Source organism: Ambystoma mexicanum, chromosome 2q (genome assembly GCF_040938575.1).
Source record: "Ambystoma mexicanum isolate Mex_15411 chromosome 2q, UKY_AmexF1_1, whole genome shotgun sequence".
Classification (NCBI taxonomy): Eukaryota; Metazoa; Chordata; class Amphibia; order Caudata; family Ambystomatidae; genus Ambystoma; species Ambystoma mexicanum.
Window position 1 is genome coordinate 399,600,458 of NC_090924.1, and position 20,652 is coordinate 399,621,109.

Consider the following 20,652-nt stretch of genomic DNA (forward strand, 5'->3'; position numbering starts at 1 on the left):
TCTGCTGGCCTGATACCACTGGCTGTTGAGCCACTCTTGCATGGATGCATGTGCAGCCACGCGTGGGAAACCGGTATATGCACGACGCCATCATTCCTAGCAAGCGCATGGATTTGCGCACAGTCACCTCCCGACTGGCTACATATTGAGGGATCTGGAAAAACATGTTCTGAACCCTCTCGTTGGAGGGAAGACAAGGCTGTCTTCCATTTGAATTAGAGCTCCCAGAAATTGTTTTGTTTGACTGGGGACTAGACTGGATTTCTGCTCGTTGATCGAGAAACCCAGACTGAAGAGAAGATCCACTGTTTTTTGGGTGTTCGAAAAACATGTGCTGTACGAATCCCCTGTGATGAGCCAGTCGTCGAGGTAAGGGTATACTGGGACGGATAGTCTGCGCAGGTGTGCTGCAGCCACCGCCAGGACCTTGGTGAACACCCTTGGCACTGAAGCGATGCCGAAGGGGAGTACCTTGAATTGGTAATGCCTGTCCCCTATCATGAACCTTAGATATTTCCTGTGCGCTGGCAACATTAAAATATAAAAGTATGCATCTTTTAGGTCCAATGTTGCCATGTAGTCCCCTTGTTTCAACAGTGGGATTACCTCCTGTAGAGTTACCATGCGAAACTTCTAAGGTTTTATGAACTTGTTCGCTGGGCGCAGGTCTAGAACAGGGCGCATGGTGAGCTCCTTTTTGGGTACAAGGAAGTACACTGAATAAATACCCTTGTTTACTTGAAGAATAGGGACGGCTTCTATAGCGTCCTTTCCCAGCAACGTTTCCACTTCTTGATTCAGGATTTGAAAGGCGCTGTGAGCGTGGTGGTCCGAATTGTGGACGGGCGAATTCCACGCAGTACCCGTGGGCGACCATCTTTATGACCCACTGGTCTGAACTTATCCCCTCCCATGCCATGAGGAAAGATGTTAATCGCCCCCCGACCGGGGAAACATGGGAGGGGACCTGGATCTGATGGTCATTTCTGACCGGAGGCTGCGGCTCTTCTCGGACTGGGGCCTCTACCTCTGCCTTTGCTGTGTCGCTGCCCTCTTGAAGGGTAGTATGCAAGGTTTCCTGAAGTTTCTCCTGTAATGAAACTCCCCATGCCATAGTTACTCTGATTTGCACGGGACTGCTCTTGAAAGGACTGCCAGAAGTTATTACCTCTCTGGGGGGCGGGGGGGTTAAGGTCTTTGTGTGATCTGTTGCAGAGACTTAAGAGTCTCATGCTCTTTTTTGGCTGTTTCCAATGCCTCATCAACCGCTTTCACTAAGAGGTTACTTTCTTCAATAGGCTTACTGATGAGTGAGGCCTGAGTTTCGGGTTTAAACCCTGAGGTACGCAGCTAAGCGTGTCTTTCTTTTGAGTAGGGTCCCTTGGGCCAGAGACCTGCCTGCTGTTTTAGCCGTGTAGTGTTCTTTCTCACATTCTGGTTCACCTGCCTTCCCTCAGTTACAATAGAGAAACGTTTGGACCTGGTGGGTTCTGAGAACCTCCTGGAGGCCCTCTTGGAGTAGGTTCCATTGAGCGTCAGCATAACTTGCCAACAGCGTGGTATTATTTGCTATACACGTAGTGTATGCGGCAGCTGAGGTGACTCGTTTGCCTAAGACATGAAGCTTCTTGGATTCCATGTCCGGGGGTGCCTCCCCAGTGGCAAGGGGTACCTCTGCTCTTCTTCGGATGGTAGTCACTACCAGAGAATCGGGGATGGAGTGCCCTTTAATGTATTGTGGGTCGGAATGGGACGGCCGAAACAGTTTTTCCACTCTTGGGTTCACTGCCCGGGTTTGAGCCGGTGATACCAAGGAGGGAGCCAACCTTCTCTTGATGGAGTTAAGGAGAGGAATGGCTTGGCTAGATGGAGGCTTCTCCTTAAGAATATCCTCTACAAAGTCCTGCTCAGGTACAGCCTCTTGAGTAGAGATCTGAACATGTTCAGCTGCCTTCTTCAACATAGAGTTGAAGGCCATCTGGTCATCTATAGGCGAGGCCTGACGGGCCGGAGGGGAATCCAAACACAATACATCAGTGTCCTGATCTTGGCGGGGAAGTGTCCATGGGTCCCTTCCCTCGTGCTGGGTTTCTTCCCAATTGTCTGTGGCATCTGCCTGTTCCTCCTCATAATACTGTAGAAAGGAAGTTTCTTCCTCTTCATTGTAAATGCCCCTACAGGTATCCATGAGGACAATGTCTTCCTGCTGGACGAGGACAGAAGGCTGATCTTCCCGATAATGAGTAGATTGAAGGTTTGGCTCTCCACAAGACCTTTTCGGGAGAGGGTGATCAGAAACACTGATAATTCTCTCCCGACGGTCCCATACACCTCTCAGATTTCTCCCTTATCCATTTAGAGGACCCAGGAGGGCCTACGGGTGGAACAATGTCGTCTTCCTCCCTATGGCGCTGAAAAGTGTCTCTTAGGGTGTTGGAAAGAGGCTCCCGACTGTCCTCATAGGTATCGTGAGAATCGGGGCCCCATGGCGTATCAAAAGATTTGTCCGCGGCTTGCCCCATGACTTTCGGCGGAACGGGGATAAGACCAACCGATGCAGTAATTCTCTCGATGCCGTCCTCGTAACCGCTGAATCGGCGTGAGATAAAGGTTCCGATGGTCTATCGGTAGGTGTATTGCCTTCTGCGGCGTTAGGAGGCCTAGCGGTCAGTTTTTCAACTAGAGGCCTAGTTGTGATTTTTGGGCCTTCTGCGGCCTTCGGGACCGTTGTACCGTCGGATTTCCGCTTCGACGTGTGAAGCTTTTGATTGCCCAGTCGCAAGACGCTGATGCGGAGAAGGCTTTGGATCTGCACGATCCGAGGAAATCGCTGAAATTTTCGATGGCCCTGCTGGCGCTTTCGTTTTTCTCGACGAGGGCGTCGAAATAGGCATATGGGGTTGTGTGCTTAGTGAGATGCGCTTGTACGCCCCTGTCGCCGGGTGTTGTCCCTGAAGCGTGACCAGAGTCAGGCCTTAAAGGGTCGGGGACAGGCGTGGCGGATCTAGAAGTGTCTGCTTCAAGGACTATTACCTCTGCAACGGATGTTTGGTCATCTGAAGTGCGCCCGTCACTCTCAGCAGGTGTGGCGGAAGGGTGTTCCACCTACAACATACCGTACGCGGCCCATCGCTTTACACGGCGTTCCTTAAGGGTCTTAGGCTGAAGGAGTTTGCAGGCCGCACACATCTTTTCGTCTTGTGTTCGTCCTTCCAAGGATATCTGACCGTACACTTAGGGCAGAACCTAACAGGAGTCCTTTCCATAGCAAAAGAGGAAGATGACTAGACCAAAAAGGTAAAGAGGGGGAAGAGGAAAGACATACCGAAAATATGCCAACCCCCACCCCACTCTCCCTACTGTAAAGGTCGGCTAGAAGGCCCGACCACATGGAAAATCCAGCCACCGTATCTTAGGCACCGAAATCCACCGCCGTAGACGAATCCCCCGCAGTCTTCGTCGAAGATGTTCTTGTGACCGAAGTGACTTAACAGGGAATAACCAACAAGTCGGTATAAGATAAGAATGTTTATAAGATAAACAATGTCTCTTATGTAAGAGCTCTGCTATAGGGCGACCAGTTATCTGGGCGGAAAAAAACTATCTGAGGGACCTCGGCGAGTGAGGGATTTTGGGTACACTACACATCACGATAGTGATAGTGTTACAGACACGCCTATGCCGACGTCCCCTTTCGGTCCCCGAAAGACAAGATGCAATACTCTGTCGTGACCACTGGATGGCGGACTATATTCACAGCATGTGATTCTAAGCAGATTAACAAGCATCAGAAACATACTATCACTGGAGTAGGGCAAAGGACAGATCAAACCCCTGAAAAGGAAGGTAAAGATTAGTACTACAGGTCCACAGAGATTCAATACTAGCTTTAGAAGTCCATCCCCAAGATGTAAGGGGCCTTGTGCCCAAACGTTCACCAAAGTTTAACATAGTTTTGTGAGGCTGAACACAACGTAGGTAGGGTCTCCGGGGTCCAATGAACAGTTCCAAGCAGTAGACAAGTTGTTCTAACTAAAAAACATGTCCCCAACATATGGAGTGCTTGCGCGAATAAGCAATGGCAAAGCCAAAACTATATAAAAGGATCCTAAAAGTTATCAAAACCTTTAAAAAGGGAGTTAGGGATTCAGTTAAGTATCATAACTCACCCCGTACTCCAGTCCTTTGTAGGACTTGGCAGGTCTGTTGAAGAGGGTCCAAGGTCGCTTTTCCTGCCATCGGCTTCACGGTAGCCCAAACTCTGAGTTGGTCAGCCACGGGGCGGTCCAGGGGCACTTCCGAAGGCTCTTCTTCATAGGACTCCGAGCGGCTGTCGAGAATGGATGTTCCCTCCACTTCAAGGGTCCCAGCTCCTTCACAGGACTACCAGGACAGCAGCAGAAGTTGGTTGCCAGGCCTTCTTCCAACAGGTCTCCTGTCTCCTCGTGGGTCTTGCAGCTTGGCAGGATGCTTGGCTCCTTTGGTTTCTTCCAAGATCTCTCTGGAGTGGGTGCAGGGATCCTCTTATCCAAAAAGCCAGGTAAGAGCTGAAACTTCCACTAGCCAATGACCGATCTGCCCCCCACCTCCCCACACACACACACACCCCAGCAGTGGACCAATCGGGGTCTTCCTCTTTCCAACTCTCATGCCTTCCCTCTTCCTCCATATATCATCCTCCTTGTCCCAGTTAAATGGGATATTTTTAAAGAGATGTTTACAGTTTCTGGGTGACAGTAGCAAATACTGGTTTTTCTTCTTCACACATGTTTCCATAGTAAATGTTCTCAGATATTGAGATGGGTTTTAGGGAGTTCCTCATTGGACTGGGAGGCCTTGTCCTCAAAGGGGAGTCCTCTTCCCCCCCCCCCAACCAGTGAGGTCCCAATTGTCTCTACTGGACTAGCCTCACCGGGGGCAGGGAGGGAGTTGGAGTGAGGTGGGAAGAGCCCCATTGGGGAGAAGGGACAAATTACTCTGATTCGTCACAGAGTGGTATAGGGTGTCGAAGTTGACACAGAATTCAACTTAGCATGTATACAAATAGTTATTAATTAGGCATTTAAGAACACTAAAACTAAACTAGCACGTAGTATCGCACAAACCCATATACCACAAATATATACATTCACCAGAAGGTTAACTTACAATGCAATCAATCAATAACCAGGAAGGTCGGTCAAGTAAGTAATCACATGCAGATAAAGATTGAACTAGGGCAATCCCAAATCCCTTTCACTTAAGAAGTTCAGCCCTATGATGTATGGGGCCCAGTGCCAAAAAGTCATAGGTTCCAATACATGTTTCACCAGGGAAGTTATTATCTAGAATGGAGCAATGGGCTTGTGGAGGTGATTTCAAACAGTTCATTTTATTTAAAAGTGGAATAAGTATTGGTTGAAAGTCAGGTACGTTCTCTCTTCTAATCCCAAGGCTAGCCCAGGTGTGGAATACTTGACCCAGGTTCGACGACCAAAGGTAAGTAAAGCAGGAGTTTAGGAGACAGAGGGATTGAGTGGGTGGGATTGAGTGGGTTCGGTTGGTGGGGGAGGGTGACGGGGGGGTGCAGGAACAGTTACGTTTACTTACCATCCTGACTCAGATTTTCTCAGGTCACACAATGGATTGTCTGGGGGTCACTGGGGACATGCTCTTCCGTTCGGGTGAGGGGTGCCCAGGGGTTGCAGGTTCGAGTGCTTCTTTCGGTCGGGTCCAACTTCAAGATGTGACAACAGTTGATGAAGAATGCAGTTGTAGACCCATCCAGGACACACTGAAAATAATTTCCAGTGAAGGTCACCATTTGCAGGCAGCGACAGGCGATCTTCCGGGTACGGTCACAGAAGCAGCTCCAGTTCAGCCTCCTACTAGGATACTGTCATTTCGGGGGAAGGCGACTTATGGCACAAGTTGGCAGCCACTAGATTTCCAGGCTTGAACGTGGAATGGCGACCACTCTGGCGATGTAGCCCACAAGGGATCTAGTCAGTCTACTGGGCAGTCCAGGGACACTTCTGAAGGTTCTTGGAGTATGCAACCTAGAGTAGGAATTGAGACTAGTTGGTCCCACTAGTCCAGGGCTATAGCACCAACAAGGGTCTTGAGATCTTGCAAAGGAGCCAGGGCTTCAGGGGGCCAATCACTGGAGAGGATGCTGGGCCACTGCAAAAGTTTTTCTCTGTAAGTCAGTGGACTGCTCTTCTCGTAGGATTCCTGGCTCCACCGTAGCTCTGAAGAACGGCTGCAGAGGTCCTCCTATTACCCAGAAGTGGAGCTGGAATTAGGTCCAAGTCTGCCAATGGAAAGGATCTAGCACATTCAAACAGCCAGCAGTTGTCCAATCAGGGAAAACGTCTGGTTTCATATCCACCCAGCAGCAGATTCTCTGGCACGAATGGATGTGGACGGGAACCAGATAGTCCCAGACCCCCTCCCTTGGGCTCACACACACAAAGATCCTCTAACTCGTGAAAGCAGCAGCTTTCCCGGGCAAGTACATGGCCTTATATGGGATTTCCCGACAGGAAAAAAGGGCAAACTACAATATGTCTAAAGAAAAAGAGAAAAACCTCATGGCACAGCCATGTTAGGGTGCTAGCCATCACTAGTAGCCATTTGCAGTAAACCCGAAAGAGCATGAGTAAAATAAAAACAGTTAAAAAAAATATTACTGCCGTCACCAGCTTGTGTTAGGCTCATATAAAAAGTAGCCAAAACCCAAAAGATCATTTTTTATGGGATACCATTGTGATGTGCAGTGTGCAATTACCAAAATACAAGAATTGCAAAGAGAAACAGTTTCTTAGTACTGACAGTCTGAGGGACTAGTCCGTTTCCCCATAACAATGAGCAAAAGGCAAAAGAAGGGAAAAGGAAGGCTTTGCTTCCCTTCAAAAAAGTTGGGAAAGGTTAAAAAAAAGAATCAAAAAGAATGGTGTCCCTTTGAAATCAATGGCGGGAAAGGTTCAAAAGCGAAAATCTTTCTCAACAGTGGAGTTTTCTAGTTTGAACACAGGAAGGGAAGAATTTTTCTCTACCCATCACCATTTTAATTAAGAAGTAATGCTTACCCATTACTAGAAAGTGCCCTGTTTTGGTGTGTACTAGTTCTCGGACTCTTGAAGTTCATATATCACAGAAAGGATAACATGTAAGCATATATTAGGCGAAATACAAGAAGGGTGAGGATTGGCTTAATCATGCAACAAATTATTTCTTTAAATGCATAAAACGGGCATGACTTATATTTACCAGATTAATTTGTTTGGTATTGAATGGATATAGGCAAGTGTGCATTGAAAAATGAAAGGGTGCACAATCAAACAATTTTCAAAAGTTAAGCAATTTAGAAGTGTAAGGGTTTTATGGTGTTATGGATAACTAGGGGGCACTGTCCTAGTCATGTAGGGTTAGGCCAAGAAAAAAAAAGACTGCTGTCCCAGATAAATGTTAACAGGATGATGTGTTAACTGAATACAAGAGCTCACTGTGTGAATAACCTATGAAGAACACTACAGTCTAACACTTATTAGGGAACCAAAGAATGTATCAACTGAAATTGTGTCTTGGAACAATTTTTATAAATCCTGAATAAATATGAGTGATAGAATAAGGAATGTCTGACCCAGTCCCATTTGTTGCAACACAAGAGTGATTCTTGTGAAGTTACACATCATTGAACACAAGAGAATATCCTGTAAATTCATGTCTGGAGGAAAGCAAGCATCTGTTAGATACCGCAAGATTACTTGTGGACTTGACAAAATAAGTCTATAACCATCTCCCTATGCGTAGATGTCTCACCTTGAATGCTTTGTTTGGATCTGGCGGCATGGCGACTGCAGCCCCAGTCATCTGGTCTTGCATGATGCGGCTCTGATCAGCAGCTACAAAATCAAAAACAACCAAATCTTTATTCGACTAAAAAGCAACACCATCTCCTAGAAGGGGCAGCAAAATAATTAAGAATGTGGGCAAATAGCCACGGTACTACCATGGCCATAACTGGGTCAAGGATAGTGGGTGGGCATAGAGAATAGAGCAAACGTACAGAACTTTTCCTTACTCTTATATCCTTCTCTAAGAACCCCACAAGAATACATTATTTGTATAGTTTATATACATGGAGAGCTTGGGGGGAATCATGCATTTGAGTCCCATGAACAAAATAATTTTCTACACAACTCGGCAGTTAATGGGGGACTCAGTCTTTGAAAATGCAAGCAAACAAACCACTAATGGGAACTGTGTGCTGCAACTGGGAGGGGACAAGAGGTTCATTCCCGGGACAAGAGGCTTATTTCCGGATGTGGCTAAAGCACTTTTTCCAGAGGAGAGGTGACTGGTTAGGCAAGATTGTATGCAGTACCCTTTGGGAGCACTACAATAACCTTGACCTCCTGGCAAAAGGGACCCCAACATTTGGTATAAGTCGGAACTACACAAGTTGGTAGTGTGGCTGAGCAGCCAGGCTCATCTCAAGAGGGGTCAATGTGAGCAGTAATGTTGTGACACCAAGTTTCACAGTAGCAATTATAAACACTTACACTAAGGTATCTTGATACAACAATTATGAATTTATTTCAGAGTCAGTTTATAAGACTTCTTCAGAAGGGAGCAATATATGTAACAATTATAATACACTCAAAACACACTCTTAGTTTCTCCAAATCACATGATACCCTTTGATGATGGCACACAGACACTTCCTACACCCTCAGGTGACTTAAAATACAACACTGTGGGCATTTATGCATCACTGGTACATTTAGAGCAATACTGAGTTTGGTGTAAAAGATAGAATAGAGGAATAAAACGAAGGTTAACAAAATTAATAAACAGGTAAGTACTTTTAAAACCTTCCAATGCAGAGTAAATTAACCCTTTCCTGGGGAAAGGCCAAAGCACACAATCAGAGGTAAAGAGGAGTGTCGCAAGGGAGCCAGGACAGCCAATGTTAATTGCACAATGTCAAGGAGAGCTGAAGATCTTTTTTGCAGGTAGGTAAAAAGTCTTGCACAATGGTTTTAGAAATGTTTGTAGAAAAATAGAACACTTGAAGGGCCACAGGCTGGGAGGCATGCGAGGGGCAAAGCTTTAGAAACTCTGCAAGGTAACCAAGACAGGTCTCAACTGAGAGCAAGTAAGGCTACACAAGAGGTAGGTTCTCTTAGACTTTACAGTACCTCTGGTTAGAAGAAATGGTTCCAGCTGGCTTCTGTTCCTGTACAGCTCTGCAGATCCGGTTGTTCCTGACCCTCAGTTGTGGGGACAAGAGGGAGGACGTCTGGTGACTCCTCTGCAATGGGAAGATCAGCGCAGCGATGGGCAAACATCAATTCAGCAGTTCTTCAGTGTTTCAGCTCCTCGCATCGGACAGCAAATAGCAACACTGCGGTTCTCGGATACCACTTTAACTTTCCTCACATCTGGGGTCCAGTACTATGTTGAGGTGGCTCGGGCTTGGTCAGTCCTGCATCAGGGAAGTCCGCAGGATCTTCTTAGCGCTCAGGTCCAACTTTAAAGCAACTCACACAATCTGGTATTCCTGTCCCTGGCACTTCGGTTCCAGCAGCAGGGACGTACAGCCAGCTCTGAGAGGATGTCCAGACAGGCTTACTTTTGGTCCCACCAACTCAAAAGAAGTCGTCCTTGCAGGGCTTCTCTAGTCGAGGCGAATTTGGAGCTTCAGCACAGCAGTAGGGCTTCACCGGGCAAACCAACGCTCCAGGAGTTGCAGCAGGCGTCTCTTCCAAGTCCTTCTTTGGATTCTTTCGTCCAGTGGTCAACTCTGCCTTCCAAGCCACAAAGCTTTGCCTTTTATGCAGGTTTCTCTCATTCATTCCAGCCTAGCTGTCAATCACACAGCAAGGTAGCCGTCCTTGCTGGACAGCCAGCCAACCAACCACCTTTGGGTGCATTCCTGTAACCAAGGGGATAAAGCTAAGGGAGTTTCAGGTACCTCCCTCACTTCCTGCCCCTGCCAGACATACTGGAGCCAGAGGCGAGCTTCACGCGTGAATATGGCCAAAGACAAAATGAAGAAAAGGACCAAACCTGATTTGGCGCGCAGAGTAAATCTCAAGAAGGACCTTTCCAACAAGAAATGGCGAAAAAAGACGACCGGGGCCATTTCGACGAAATGGGCACCAATGGGTGTCTTACTGCAGCTGCGAACGCAGCCCACAGTAAAAACACACTATGGTAGTAAAAAGTAGACCACTGCCACCAGCCATTCATTGTAGAAAGGGTAACATACAAATGTTACATGAAAAAGTAGACCACTGCCACCAGCCATTCATTGTAGAAAGGGTAACATACAAATGTTACATGAGAAACTTGACAAAGGGGATACCAAGTAAATCCACCCCTCCCCCCAGCACCCTATTGTAAGATAGTGTGTGCTGGTCTAGAAAGTTCCAAAATGTAAGTAAAGTCAATTTCACTTCGCTGCTCTTGGAAACAGTAGTTTCACCAAGAGAAGGTATTTAAACCTTTGGGAAATCTAAAAACACTTCCCTGAGCCACTGCACTGAAGATGCTGTGTGGCCCAATGTAAAGATGATTCCTATGGAGTTTGTCAGACTCCAAAGTCACAAGAAACACAGAGAATAAATTGCACTAAAATTATATGAGAGATAAAAAGTTCTAAAGTCCGGCAAAAAGAGCTGGGGGTGTCCAAGATAGAAGGGAGTTCGCACATTTTTTGAGAATTTCCCCTAACACTCGCCCGCCCCAGACTAAGGGACAGGAGGATTGAATCCAATCCTGGATGAATCGCCTTACTCCAGTCGGTCATACTTTCTGGAAAGACCATCAGCGTTTTGTTGATTACATCCTGATCTATGTTCTATAGTAAAATCAAACCCCTGAAGGCTGATTGACGATCTTGACAATTTAGAATTCTTCCCCTTCATCTGCATTAACCATCTCAAGGGTTGGAGGTCTGTTTGACTTACAAACATAGACCCATACAAGTATGGTCTAAACTTCTTCAAATACCACACAACGGCAAAACATTCACGTTCTATGGTTGCCCATCTTGTTTCTCAGTCCTTCAGTTTCCTACAGATGAAGCAGATGGGGTGTTCCCTTCCTTTCTCATCCAGCTGACTCAGAATTGCACCTATACCTGGATTGGAAGCATCTGTTTGTACAATAAAGGATTGGTTGTAGTCAGGAGCTCTCAAGACTGGAGCTTGACAAAGGGCTTTCTTAAGTCCTTCAAATGCCTTGGTGCACTCATTACACCTGACCTTCTTGGGAAATTTGGGTGAGATCACCACATTCATGGGAGATGCTAGGTCCAATAGAGCTCTATGAATTTCATATAATAACCTGTGAGACCTAGAAAGGCTCTCACTTGGGTTTGAGTAGTAGGGGTGGCCGTCTTGTACAGCTTGTACTTTGCTAGGCAATGGCCTTATTTCACCTCCTCCAACCTCATGTCGAAGATAGACCACTGCTCAAGAGCCTACAAAATATATCCTAAGTGGTCAATATGTTCTTTCCAAGTAGGGCTGAACACTGCAATGTCATCTAAGTATGCCATGCAGAAGTCCTCCATCCCATTCAGAACATGATTTACCATCCTTTGGAATGTAGTAAGTGCATTCTTTAGTCTAAAGGGCATTACCTTAAACTGCTAGAGGCCTCCTCGTGTGGAAAGTGCAGTTTTCTCCTTGGCATGGTCAGATAGAGCTATTTGCCAATAGCCTGAGGGTAGGTCAAATGTACAGAGGTACTTGGCTGAACCAAGTTTATCCACCAGTTCATCTGTCCTAGGTAAAAGATGGGCATCAGTCGTGGTGACTGCATAAAGAGCTCTATAGTCCACACAGAATCTCAACGCCTTGGGATCCTGCCTTTGGCACTAGTACAGCAGGACTAGCCCCTGGACATGTAGATGCCTCAATTACCCAGAGATCAAGCATTTTCTTGACCTCTTCCTTTATGTGGGTTCTTACATGGTCTGACATTCTGTACCCCATGCTTGTGACAGGTAAACAGTCACCAGTAAGGATATCATGCTGGCCCCAAGGGGTCAAGCCTGCTGTCAATGAAAACAGGGAGGCAAACTGATTTAACAGAATTTTGCACTCCTCCTGTTGGTCCAAAGTTAGAGCAGAAGAGAGATTAACTCTTATTTTTTCATCTAAAGGCTGTCCCCTGAGAAGGTCAGGTAGAGGCTTACTCTACCCCTCCTCTTGATCAGATGCTAAGAGCAAAGTGCCTATTTCTGGTCTGGATACATATGCCTTTAGGCGGTTGGTGTGAAAGACCATGGGGGCCTCCTCGGTATTGCCCAAGGCCAGCAAATTGATCTCTGCAAGTTTGCCCAAAACCTTGAAGGGTCCAATCCATCTGTCCTGTAAGGCCCTCTGCCTTGTAGGCACCATAACTAGAACTAGCTGGTCTTGAGTAAACTCAACCATGTTGGCCTTCTGGTCATGTCAATGTTTAACCAGAGCCTTACCCGCTTTCAAGTTTTCTGAAGCACGTGTCATTCTCCTTCAGGGACCTAACAAAGTCAGTGACTCTCACTGGCTTGTGGGAAGGAGCCCTCTCCAACCCCTCCTTGATTAGGGCCAATGGACCTCTAACCAGATGACTAAAGAGAAGCTCAAAGGGGCTGACGCCAACCCCTTCTTGAGGGACTTCATATAAGCAAAAAGAAGGCATGGCATTAGAAGGTCCCACTTTCTTCCAAGGGGTTCTTCTAAAGCACCTATCATGCTCTTCATAGTTCGATTAAACCTCTCCACCAACCCATTGATTTGGGAATGGTAGGCTTTTGAGAACTTGTAGGTTACTCCACATGACTTGCATGTAGTGGGACATAAAATTGGTTCCCCTGTCTGAGATAACCTCATTAGGAAAACCTACCCTGGTAAAAATAACAAGTAGGCCCTTAGCCACTGCCTGAGCAGTAACAGTTCTCATAGGTATTGCTTCAGGATACCTGGTAGCATAGTGTAGGGGAGGACTGGCCGCGAGGCCCTCCTCACCTACAGCTTTCTCCCCAGGTGAGGACCATGACTCGGTGGGCGCCCCCTCATGCCACCCGGGCCCAGGTGGAGGAGGATTCACCCGCCGACGACATTGCCCACACGTATCCTTTCCTTGCATTTAGTTAGGCCTAGACGCCATCTTGTCTAGCAAACATGGCGTGAGTTCAGCACACTATAAAGAGGCCCCCACCTTTGGAGGGCCTTTCATGCATCTCTGCCGCCTCAGCAGCCCTGGCAGATCCGCTGCGAGCGCGTTCCCATGAGAAAGTCGGAGATGAACTAAACCCGAGACGCCAACACGGCAACATTATATTAGTAACAATGTGATATTGCACCCCGTATGACCCGGACCGCAAGGCCGGGGTAGCGAGGAAAAAAGCTGAAGCATCACTATCTGAAGAAGGTAGAAAACAATTCAAGTATTGGTATTAATGAACTACCTCTGTTTAAAATGTGAATAAGCCATAAAAATGTAACGTTATATGATATCCCTCCAGGTCTGGACTAGTGCTGCTATAACCACGGAGAAAGATGTTGACCAAACGTATAACCTCTATCTGTAAAAGTGTTTTTTCCATAGTATGTAGAAACTGGAACTCATATATGTTTTCTGAATCACCCAAAGCGGCGAGCATCAATCTCTGTAGGCCATAACCTAGATATCCCTCGTATAACGTCTAATGTACATACAATACGCACACAATGTAGTGAACGTAATGTTAGGTAATGAAAAGGTACTGGAACCGACTGTCTTAAAGAAATGTGTAACGAAATTGAAATATATATGTGTGTCTAAATAACGTCAAAATAAGGCAGAACAGTATAAAACTTCTGCATTCACTGATCAGCAACGCACGAGGAAAATACCTTTGTGGATATGCAAGGCCATTCCCTCTCCCACCCTACCAAGCCTGCCAGATAAAAAAGCTAAGACTTGTGCCGCGCTCCCTCACCTCCCCCAACCAAGCTGGCGTTACTTCAGAGAGTCAGAGGCCCCGGCGCCGCAACCAAGGCCACAGCCCACCACCTGTGTTATTTACAGCACGGTAATAAACCCACGGATGAACCCACTGATCTACCAGCACCCTTTCATAAATCCCACGAACCCCCCAAGAATCCTGACCCCGTGTAAGGACGACCCCCATCATTGAGACAAGACACAGAGACCCATCTATATAATAACTTCTAACGCAGACAGACATGTATCATTCGGCCCAGGCCCCAGAGCCCCGTCCTGCGACCTAAAATACCGGTCAATAGAACACAGGTAAATCTCACCCCAACCGATAACCACCAGACCTCTCACGAGGTACATTCCTCATGTGTTGCGTTTATTTTATAAGATAAGCTACAGAGCGATTTATTAGTGAACGTAAATGTCATTTTCTGAATAACCGCAAGGTGCATGGCCTAGGGCAAATGAGACAGGGAAGGTATTCGTCATTGTCACAGGCTGCCCCAGCATACCAACACCGCACGGATGACCTCAAGCCGGCCTGCCAGGCCCAACCCAACCCACGAGGCTGACCAGTGACGTCGTCTTGCCAAGACCAACCACGCTGCAGCAACACCTATAGTTAGTCGACGACACCCAATCCCAATTAACTTGTGCCCCCTATAGTGTTTAGGTGTTGATGACGTTTTTTGTATTAGAAATACGCCTGTCTTTGCTATTGTCAGACAGAGCGCTCTCGGAGGTTGCAGAGTTCTTTGCATGCCTTATTCTTGGATAAACTCCCATTTACGCTCACCCGCACTCTGTCTTGGTCTTATTCCCACTACGGGAGAGTCCTTTATTGTCTCTCATTGCGGGGAGGATCGTGCTGAATTGGGGGCGCTTCCCTTCAGTGGTGACCCCGACGTGATGTCTCCAAACTGTTTTTCCTAACTCCTTCTTAACGACCCCCTTGTGGCACGAGAATCTCCGGTCGAGAAGGGATACGCACGGCGAGCCGTCTCCGGGAGGCCGCCCGCCAACGGCGACCGGCACAATAAGAAGTGCGCACTCAATGAGAAAGGGTACGGGATCCCGATTGGAAAAAAATCCCCTTTGAGTGCCGCTCGCCGGAGCCAGGGGCTGACCGTTGAGTTACCGGTGACGCCGCCTGGACGGACCCAGTTTCGGAGAGTATCGGTTCAAGACGGGCACGTGAGTACCGAGTGCGAGTGATCGTCAAAGGGAAAAGAAGGGGAATTGGGAATAGAGGAACGGGGAAAGGTAGAGGAGGAGAATTGCGGGGGTCTACTAAAGACGGGTCTTGAAACTTTCTTTATTCTTTCTTTTGCATATGGCCATTAGGAGTAAGAAATAAGTGACGTGGTAGAAGTGACGGGAACCTAGCTCCGAAAGGGGGTGGAAGGCGGCGCCGCATAGTACTATCTAGACTAGTACTGGGAATATATGAAGAAGTGAGAAATAAGTTATTGGTGTCTAGCAAAAGGAGACACCGGGAATATTTTTTAGTGATTGTGCTCTCTCTCTCTATTTCTTTTTTTCCATTTCCACGGGGTAGGGGGGGGGAAAATGAGAAGGGTATAAAGTAGTTAGACTTGGGGAATAAAAAAAAAAAAAAAAAAAGGGGGTAGAACATCTTAAAAGGTGGGGACTCAGTAGTGGCACGTACAGACGTGAACACAGTAACCTTAGCAGGAAAACAGGGACAGCTGGCTAGGGAGGAAAGGGAGGAAAAAGACAAAAGTGTGAGTGGAAAGCATTGTGAAGGGTGCGCGCACCGTACGAGTGTTAGAGACGAGCAGGTGGCCGTGAGGTGGTGTCAGAGAGTGTGGCCATAACCAGTACTTGATCAATTACAAGTGAGATCACATAAGAGTGCCTGGAAATGGGAAAGAGATGAGATATGGTGAGTGAGAAGAGATTTGTTCAGTGAATTACAGTGGGTGATAATTTTGAGAGGTCCGCTCTTGTCTGTGCCATAAAGGTATACATACGCATATTTACACCTAATCAAAAGTTACGAAGGCGAACGCGGTAGCGCTAGCAATTTAGAGGATGGGGGCTGAAACTCCCTTGTCACACATTTGTAAGAGCTTGCCAGGATATGCTGAACGCATAAATAAATATCATGATCAGTGGTTAACAGAATTGAAAGGGGAGGGGTTGCCCCAGATTTGGCCAGAAGGAGGGTCTTTTGACAAAAGCGTTCTTGATATGGTATGTACATGTATTCGCCTCAAGTATAAGGGGAAAAAATGGCAGAATAGGAAGGAGATATTAGATCTCTGGAGATTGTTTGAGGAAGTACCCCCACCTAAAGCCCCAACTCCAAATATTGATTTACCCTCCACCACAGACAATCCACTAATGATCCCGCGAGAAGAAAAGGAACAGGTAAGCACAGAACAACCTGCAGAGGTGGTTATGTTGTACCCAATGTTACCTAAACCAGCCCCTGCAGCAGGATATAGCGACCCGATTTATGTGCCTCCCCCGTCGACCAGCACACCACAGAGGCCAACTGCACCCCCACCATACGAAAACACCAGAGAGCGCGCCCAGGGAGGCACACAGAGGGTGGATATAGAGAAGTTAACGAGTGACTTAGAGTCGAGGCTTACAGTGGCAAGAGATGAACTCTCAAGAATAAAAGACATATGTGAACGCACAGCATGCGCCCCTACACAATCTGGACGCACGTCTAGAGCGTCGAGCGAAACTAGACAAATTGAGGAGGGATGGAAAAAGGGGGAAATACTGTTCAGAATTGAGGAAGAACCGACAAGAATAATAGAAGTGGGGACAGCAGAAGGAAGCATTGGAGATGTATCACGAGAAAGAGGGATCAGAGAGGATTTGTTATGTGATGTCAGAGGAGGGGTGGATGAGAGTGATAGATTGAGCATGGCAATAGGAGGAGAAGGCGAGGAGCTAGATGGTGCCTGTTCACTGGAGACTATAGAAGATGAATGGATTGGACGACTAAGAAATAGAGTGGGGAAGATGGCGTCATTAGAGTCAGCAGTGACTAAGGAAAAGGAAGCTGCAACGGTAAAAGGGAAATTACAACTCCCATTACTCCACAGAGGGGGCAGGAGGCCAAACTATATACCGTGGGCTCAGATGGACAAGGCTAATTTAATGAAATTACTACCACAGCTGTCAGGAGGGGCAAGCAAGTGGATATATGCATTTGAGAAACATACCGCTGGTATACCGCTGGCAGTAGGCGATGTGAAAAGCCTACTAGTGTCCGCAGTAGGGGATCAGGCGGACAGAGTGTGGGCTAAAGCGGGTTTTCCAGCTGTAACTTTAGAGTGTGATCGCCATGATGGGGCTTCTTTTAACACCGTGCGAGCAAGGGTGTGGGACGCACTGCGGGAAACCTTCCCAGATACCCCTGATTTGCAGTCAGTAATGCAATGTACCATGAATGACGGGGAGGACGCTATGGATTACATTCTCCGGGTGCAGGAGATGTGGAGAGCGGAAACGGGTACGCCCTGGCACCAATCCACGTCTCTATTTTATTTCATCATTAAGAGAGGGCTCCCAAAGGAAGTGCAAAAGGCACTAGATAAAATAGCAGGTGTTGAGGCAAAAGGCTGGCCGGAGATCCAAAGCATAATAGTACACCATTGTAAACGGATCAAAGAAAGAGAGAGGGAAGTAGCACAGAAAAGGTTGGCGGATGAGGCGAAGTTGGTGCAATCAAAATTGGTGAAGGTCGCAGCAGCGGTAGCGGGACTCCCACTCATACGGGAGGGAGAGGAAGGAGAGGAGGGGCAAATAGCAATACAAGGAAGAATAGCAGCGAATTGGGCAGGACAAGGGCAACGACAGTGGACAGAGCAGGAGCAGAACGGAGGTCCAACGTGGCAAGAGTGGGCCCCAAGAGGAGGAAGAGGTGGGTACAGGGGTCGAAGAGGAGGACAAGGGTATGGAGGAATGGGAGGAAATGGGTGGCAGGGTCCCAGAGGTCCACAGGGGAGCTGTTGGAATTGTGGGAGATGGGGGCATTACTCAAGAGAATGTAGGAGCAGACAAAACAACGGGTTCCAAGAGATAGAACAATACGGACACCCCCATCCGGGAAGCCCCTACGGCCTCCCCATGGGACAATACCAGCAACCAGACAATGTAGTACAAAGAAGTAACGCACAACTGCATGGACATCAGTACCGAACACAAACCAGCCCACAGAATAATGACAATGTGCACTACACGCCTGGTAACACTTTCGCCACAGTAGCTAATGGGGCACCCGCCCCCGCACCTTACAGTGGAGTGTCAGTGGTTTCGGGGAACATTTTCGATCAAGGGGGGGCAATGAGACACCCCGCATAGGACAGCCCACAGAGAGCACTTGCGTGTCCAGTACTGTCTACGACCCACAATGCATCAGAGGAACCATTGATAGGTGCGCAGATAGGAGACAAGCAATTCATATTCATGGTGGATTCGGGAGCGGAGAAATCATGCATTAGAGAGGGCCGGTTCCCGTTATCTAATAGAACGTTAGAGACGCAGGGGTTCTCTGGGGCTGTAATTGAAGTTCCTTACACAGAGGTATTGGATGTGACAGTAGGGGGAAAAACAGTGAAAGCACCCTTACTGTACTATGAAAACTCTCCCATCAACTTACTGGGGAGAGATCTCTTGAGCAAACTAAACATGACAATATCATTCACAGGGAGCGGTATCGTATGTTCAACGCCAGGCATATGCCCCCTCCGTATATTAGCAGTAATACACGGCCACACAATCATGAAAGAGATCAGAGGGGTACCGAGAAATGAGGAGATGTTTGTCGAAGGTATGAGAACATTGGCTCTCATAGTACCAGAACTAAAAAGGGTGGAGTGGAGGATCCCAGCAGAATTCCTTTTTCGTCCCATAGCAAGCCCTGACACTGCTCTTGGGGCAGTACTATCGTTGGATTTGCATGCAATACATGTATCAGTAAACAGGATATGTGTGATTGGTATTGACATGGAAGGGTGTGAGTGGCGGACAGTATTGTGTACAAATGCAAATATCCCGCTGAGAGAGCTCTCGGACGAGGAGCTATTTTCTGACACTGAGGGAGATGGTGAAGTAGTGATGGAACTGGCGATGCCCTGCGACATTGTAGTTACAGCCAGACAAACTAAGGTTGAACTAATGGCGGTAGTAGGAGCACCGCACACATTTTTTAATGAAGACATGAGTTCAGTACCCGCTAACTTATGGACTAATGGCCCCCACGATGTAGGGTTGCTGCACGAAGTTCAGCCTGTGGTGATAAAAGTAAAACAGGGAGCAATACTACCCCGGGTGAAACAATATCCACTGTCGCGAGAAGCAGAAGAAGGGATCAGAGAGACAATAGAAGCACTGCTAGCACAGGGTATAATCGTGCCCTCAAACTCCCCATGCAACACATGCATTTACCCAATCAAAAAAGCGAAGGGGGGTTCATGGAGGATGATACAAGATTTACGCCCTCTGAACGATGTGGTAATGAAGGAGTTCCCTCTAGTGCCGAACCCGGCGACAATACTGTGCAACATTCCAAAAGTAGCGTCACACTTCACAGTAATTGACTTGAAAAATGCATTCTTTTCGATTCCCTTAGCAGAAGAAAGCAGGTATTTGACAGCATTTACATTGGGAGGAAGGAGGTTCGAACACTGCAGACTACCACAAGGATATTGCGAGAGCCCAAGCATATTTAACAGGGTACTACATGAAGATCTGGGGAATTTGTCTGTAGAAAGCACAGTGATTCAGTACGTTGATGATTTATTGGTTTGTGCACAGGCTGAGGAAGAGTGCAGAAAGGACTCAATAACACTCTTGACATTATTGGCCAACAAAGGGTACAAGGTGGACAAAGGGAAATTGCAATACTGTCTGACAGAGGTCCTATACTTGGGTCAGTTGATATCAAAGGATGGCAAGCGAATTATACCCGACAGGGCACAAGCGATTAGAACAATTGGAGAGCCCAAAACAGTAAAAGAAATGCAGAAATTTCTGGGTATGTGTAACTATTGCCGAGCATGGATATTGGACTATGCGGCGTACACAAGGCCCTTGTTACAGGCACTGAAGGAAGCACAACAAGAACACAAACACATAGAATGGACAGAGGAGATGAACACAGCATTTAACTTACTAAAAGAGCTAATATCAAGCGCTCCAGTACTAGCAAATCCAGATTATGGGCGCGAATTTTTCTTATTTTCACACTGCAAAGGAACACTGATGACAGCAGTACTGACACAGAAAACATCTTTAGGGCACAAACCACTTGCTTACTATAGCGGCACCCTAGACGCAGTAATGCAAGGTCATTTCGCGTGCGAGCAATCCCTAGCTGCAGCAGCGTTCGCGATTGAAAAAAGTGCCACGATAGTGATGGGCTGCCCGGTGACACTGTTTGTGGAACACTCACTTTTTGCAATATTAGAGCGAACAAAGAGCACATTGACAACACAACGCGCCACAGCATATGAGATAATACTGTCCAGCGCGAACATCCATATAGTAAGATGTAAAACAGTGAACCCAGCAACATTCATCACAGAGGCATGCACCGTAGAGGACATGCAAAACCATAACTGCGCCACGTACACAGGTGACGAAAGTAAGGATCCAGTGATTTTTGAAAATGCCCTGACCGAGGGTGAGGTGTATTTTGTG

At 47.2% G+C, this 20,652-nt stretch overlaps 1 protein-coding gene across 1 annotated transcript in view; it reads right to left on the reverse strand.

The window, feature by feature from the left end:
* Positions 1-20,652, reverse strand: part of LOC138569443 (ER membrane protein complex subunit 3-like) — a 243,048-nt gene that overhangs the window by 43,967 nt on the left and 178,429 nt on the right. Inside the window, exon 7 of the mRNA XM_069647416.1 lies at positions 7,804-7,886. Coding sequence (XP_069503517.1) covers positions 7,804-7,886 — 83 coding nt within the window. The remainder of the gene's footprint in view (positions 1-7,803; positions 7,887-20,652) is intronic.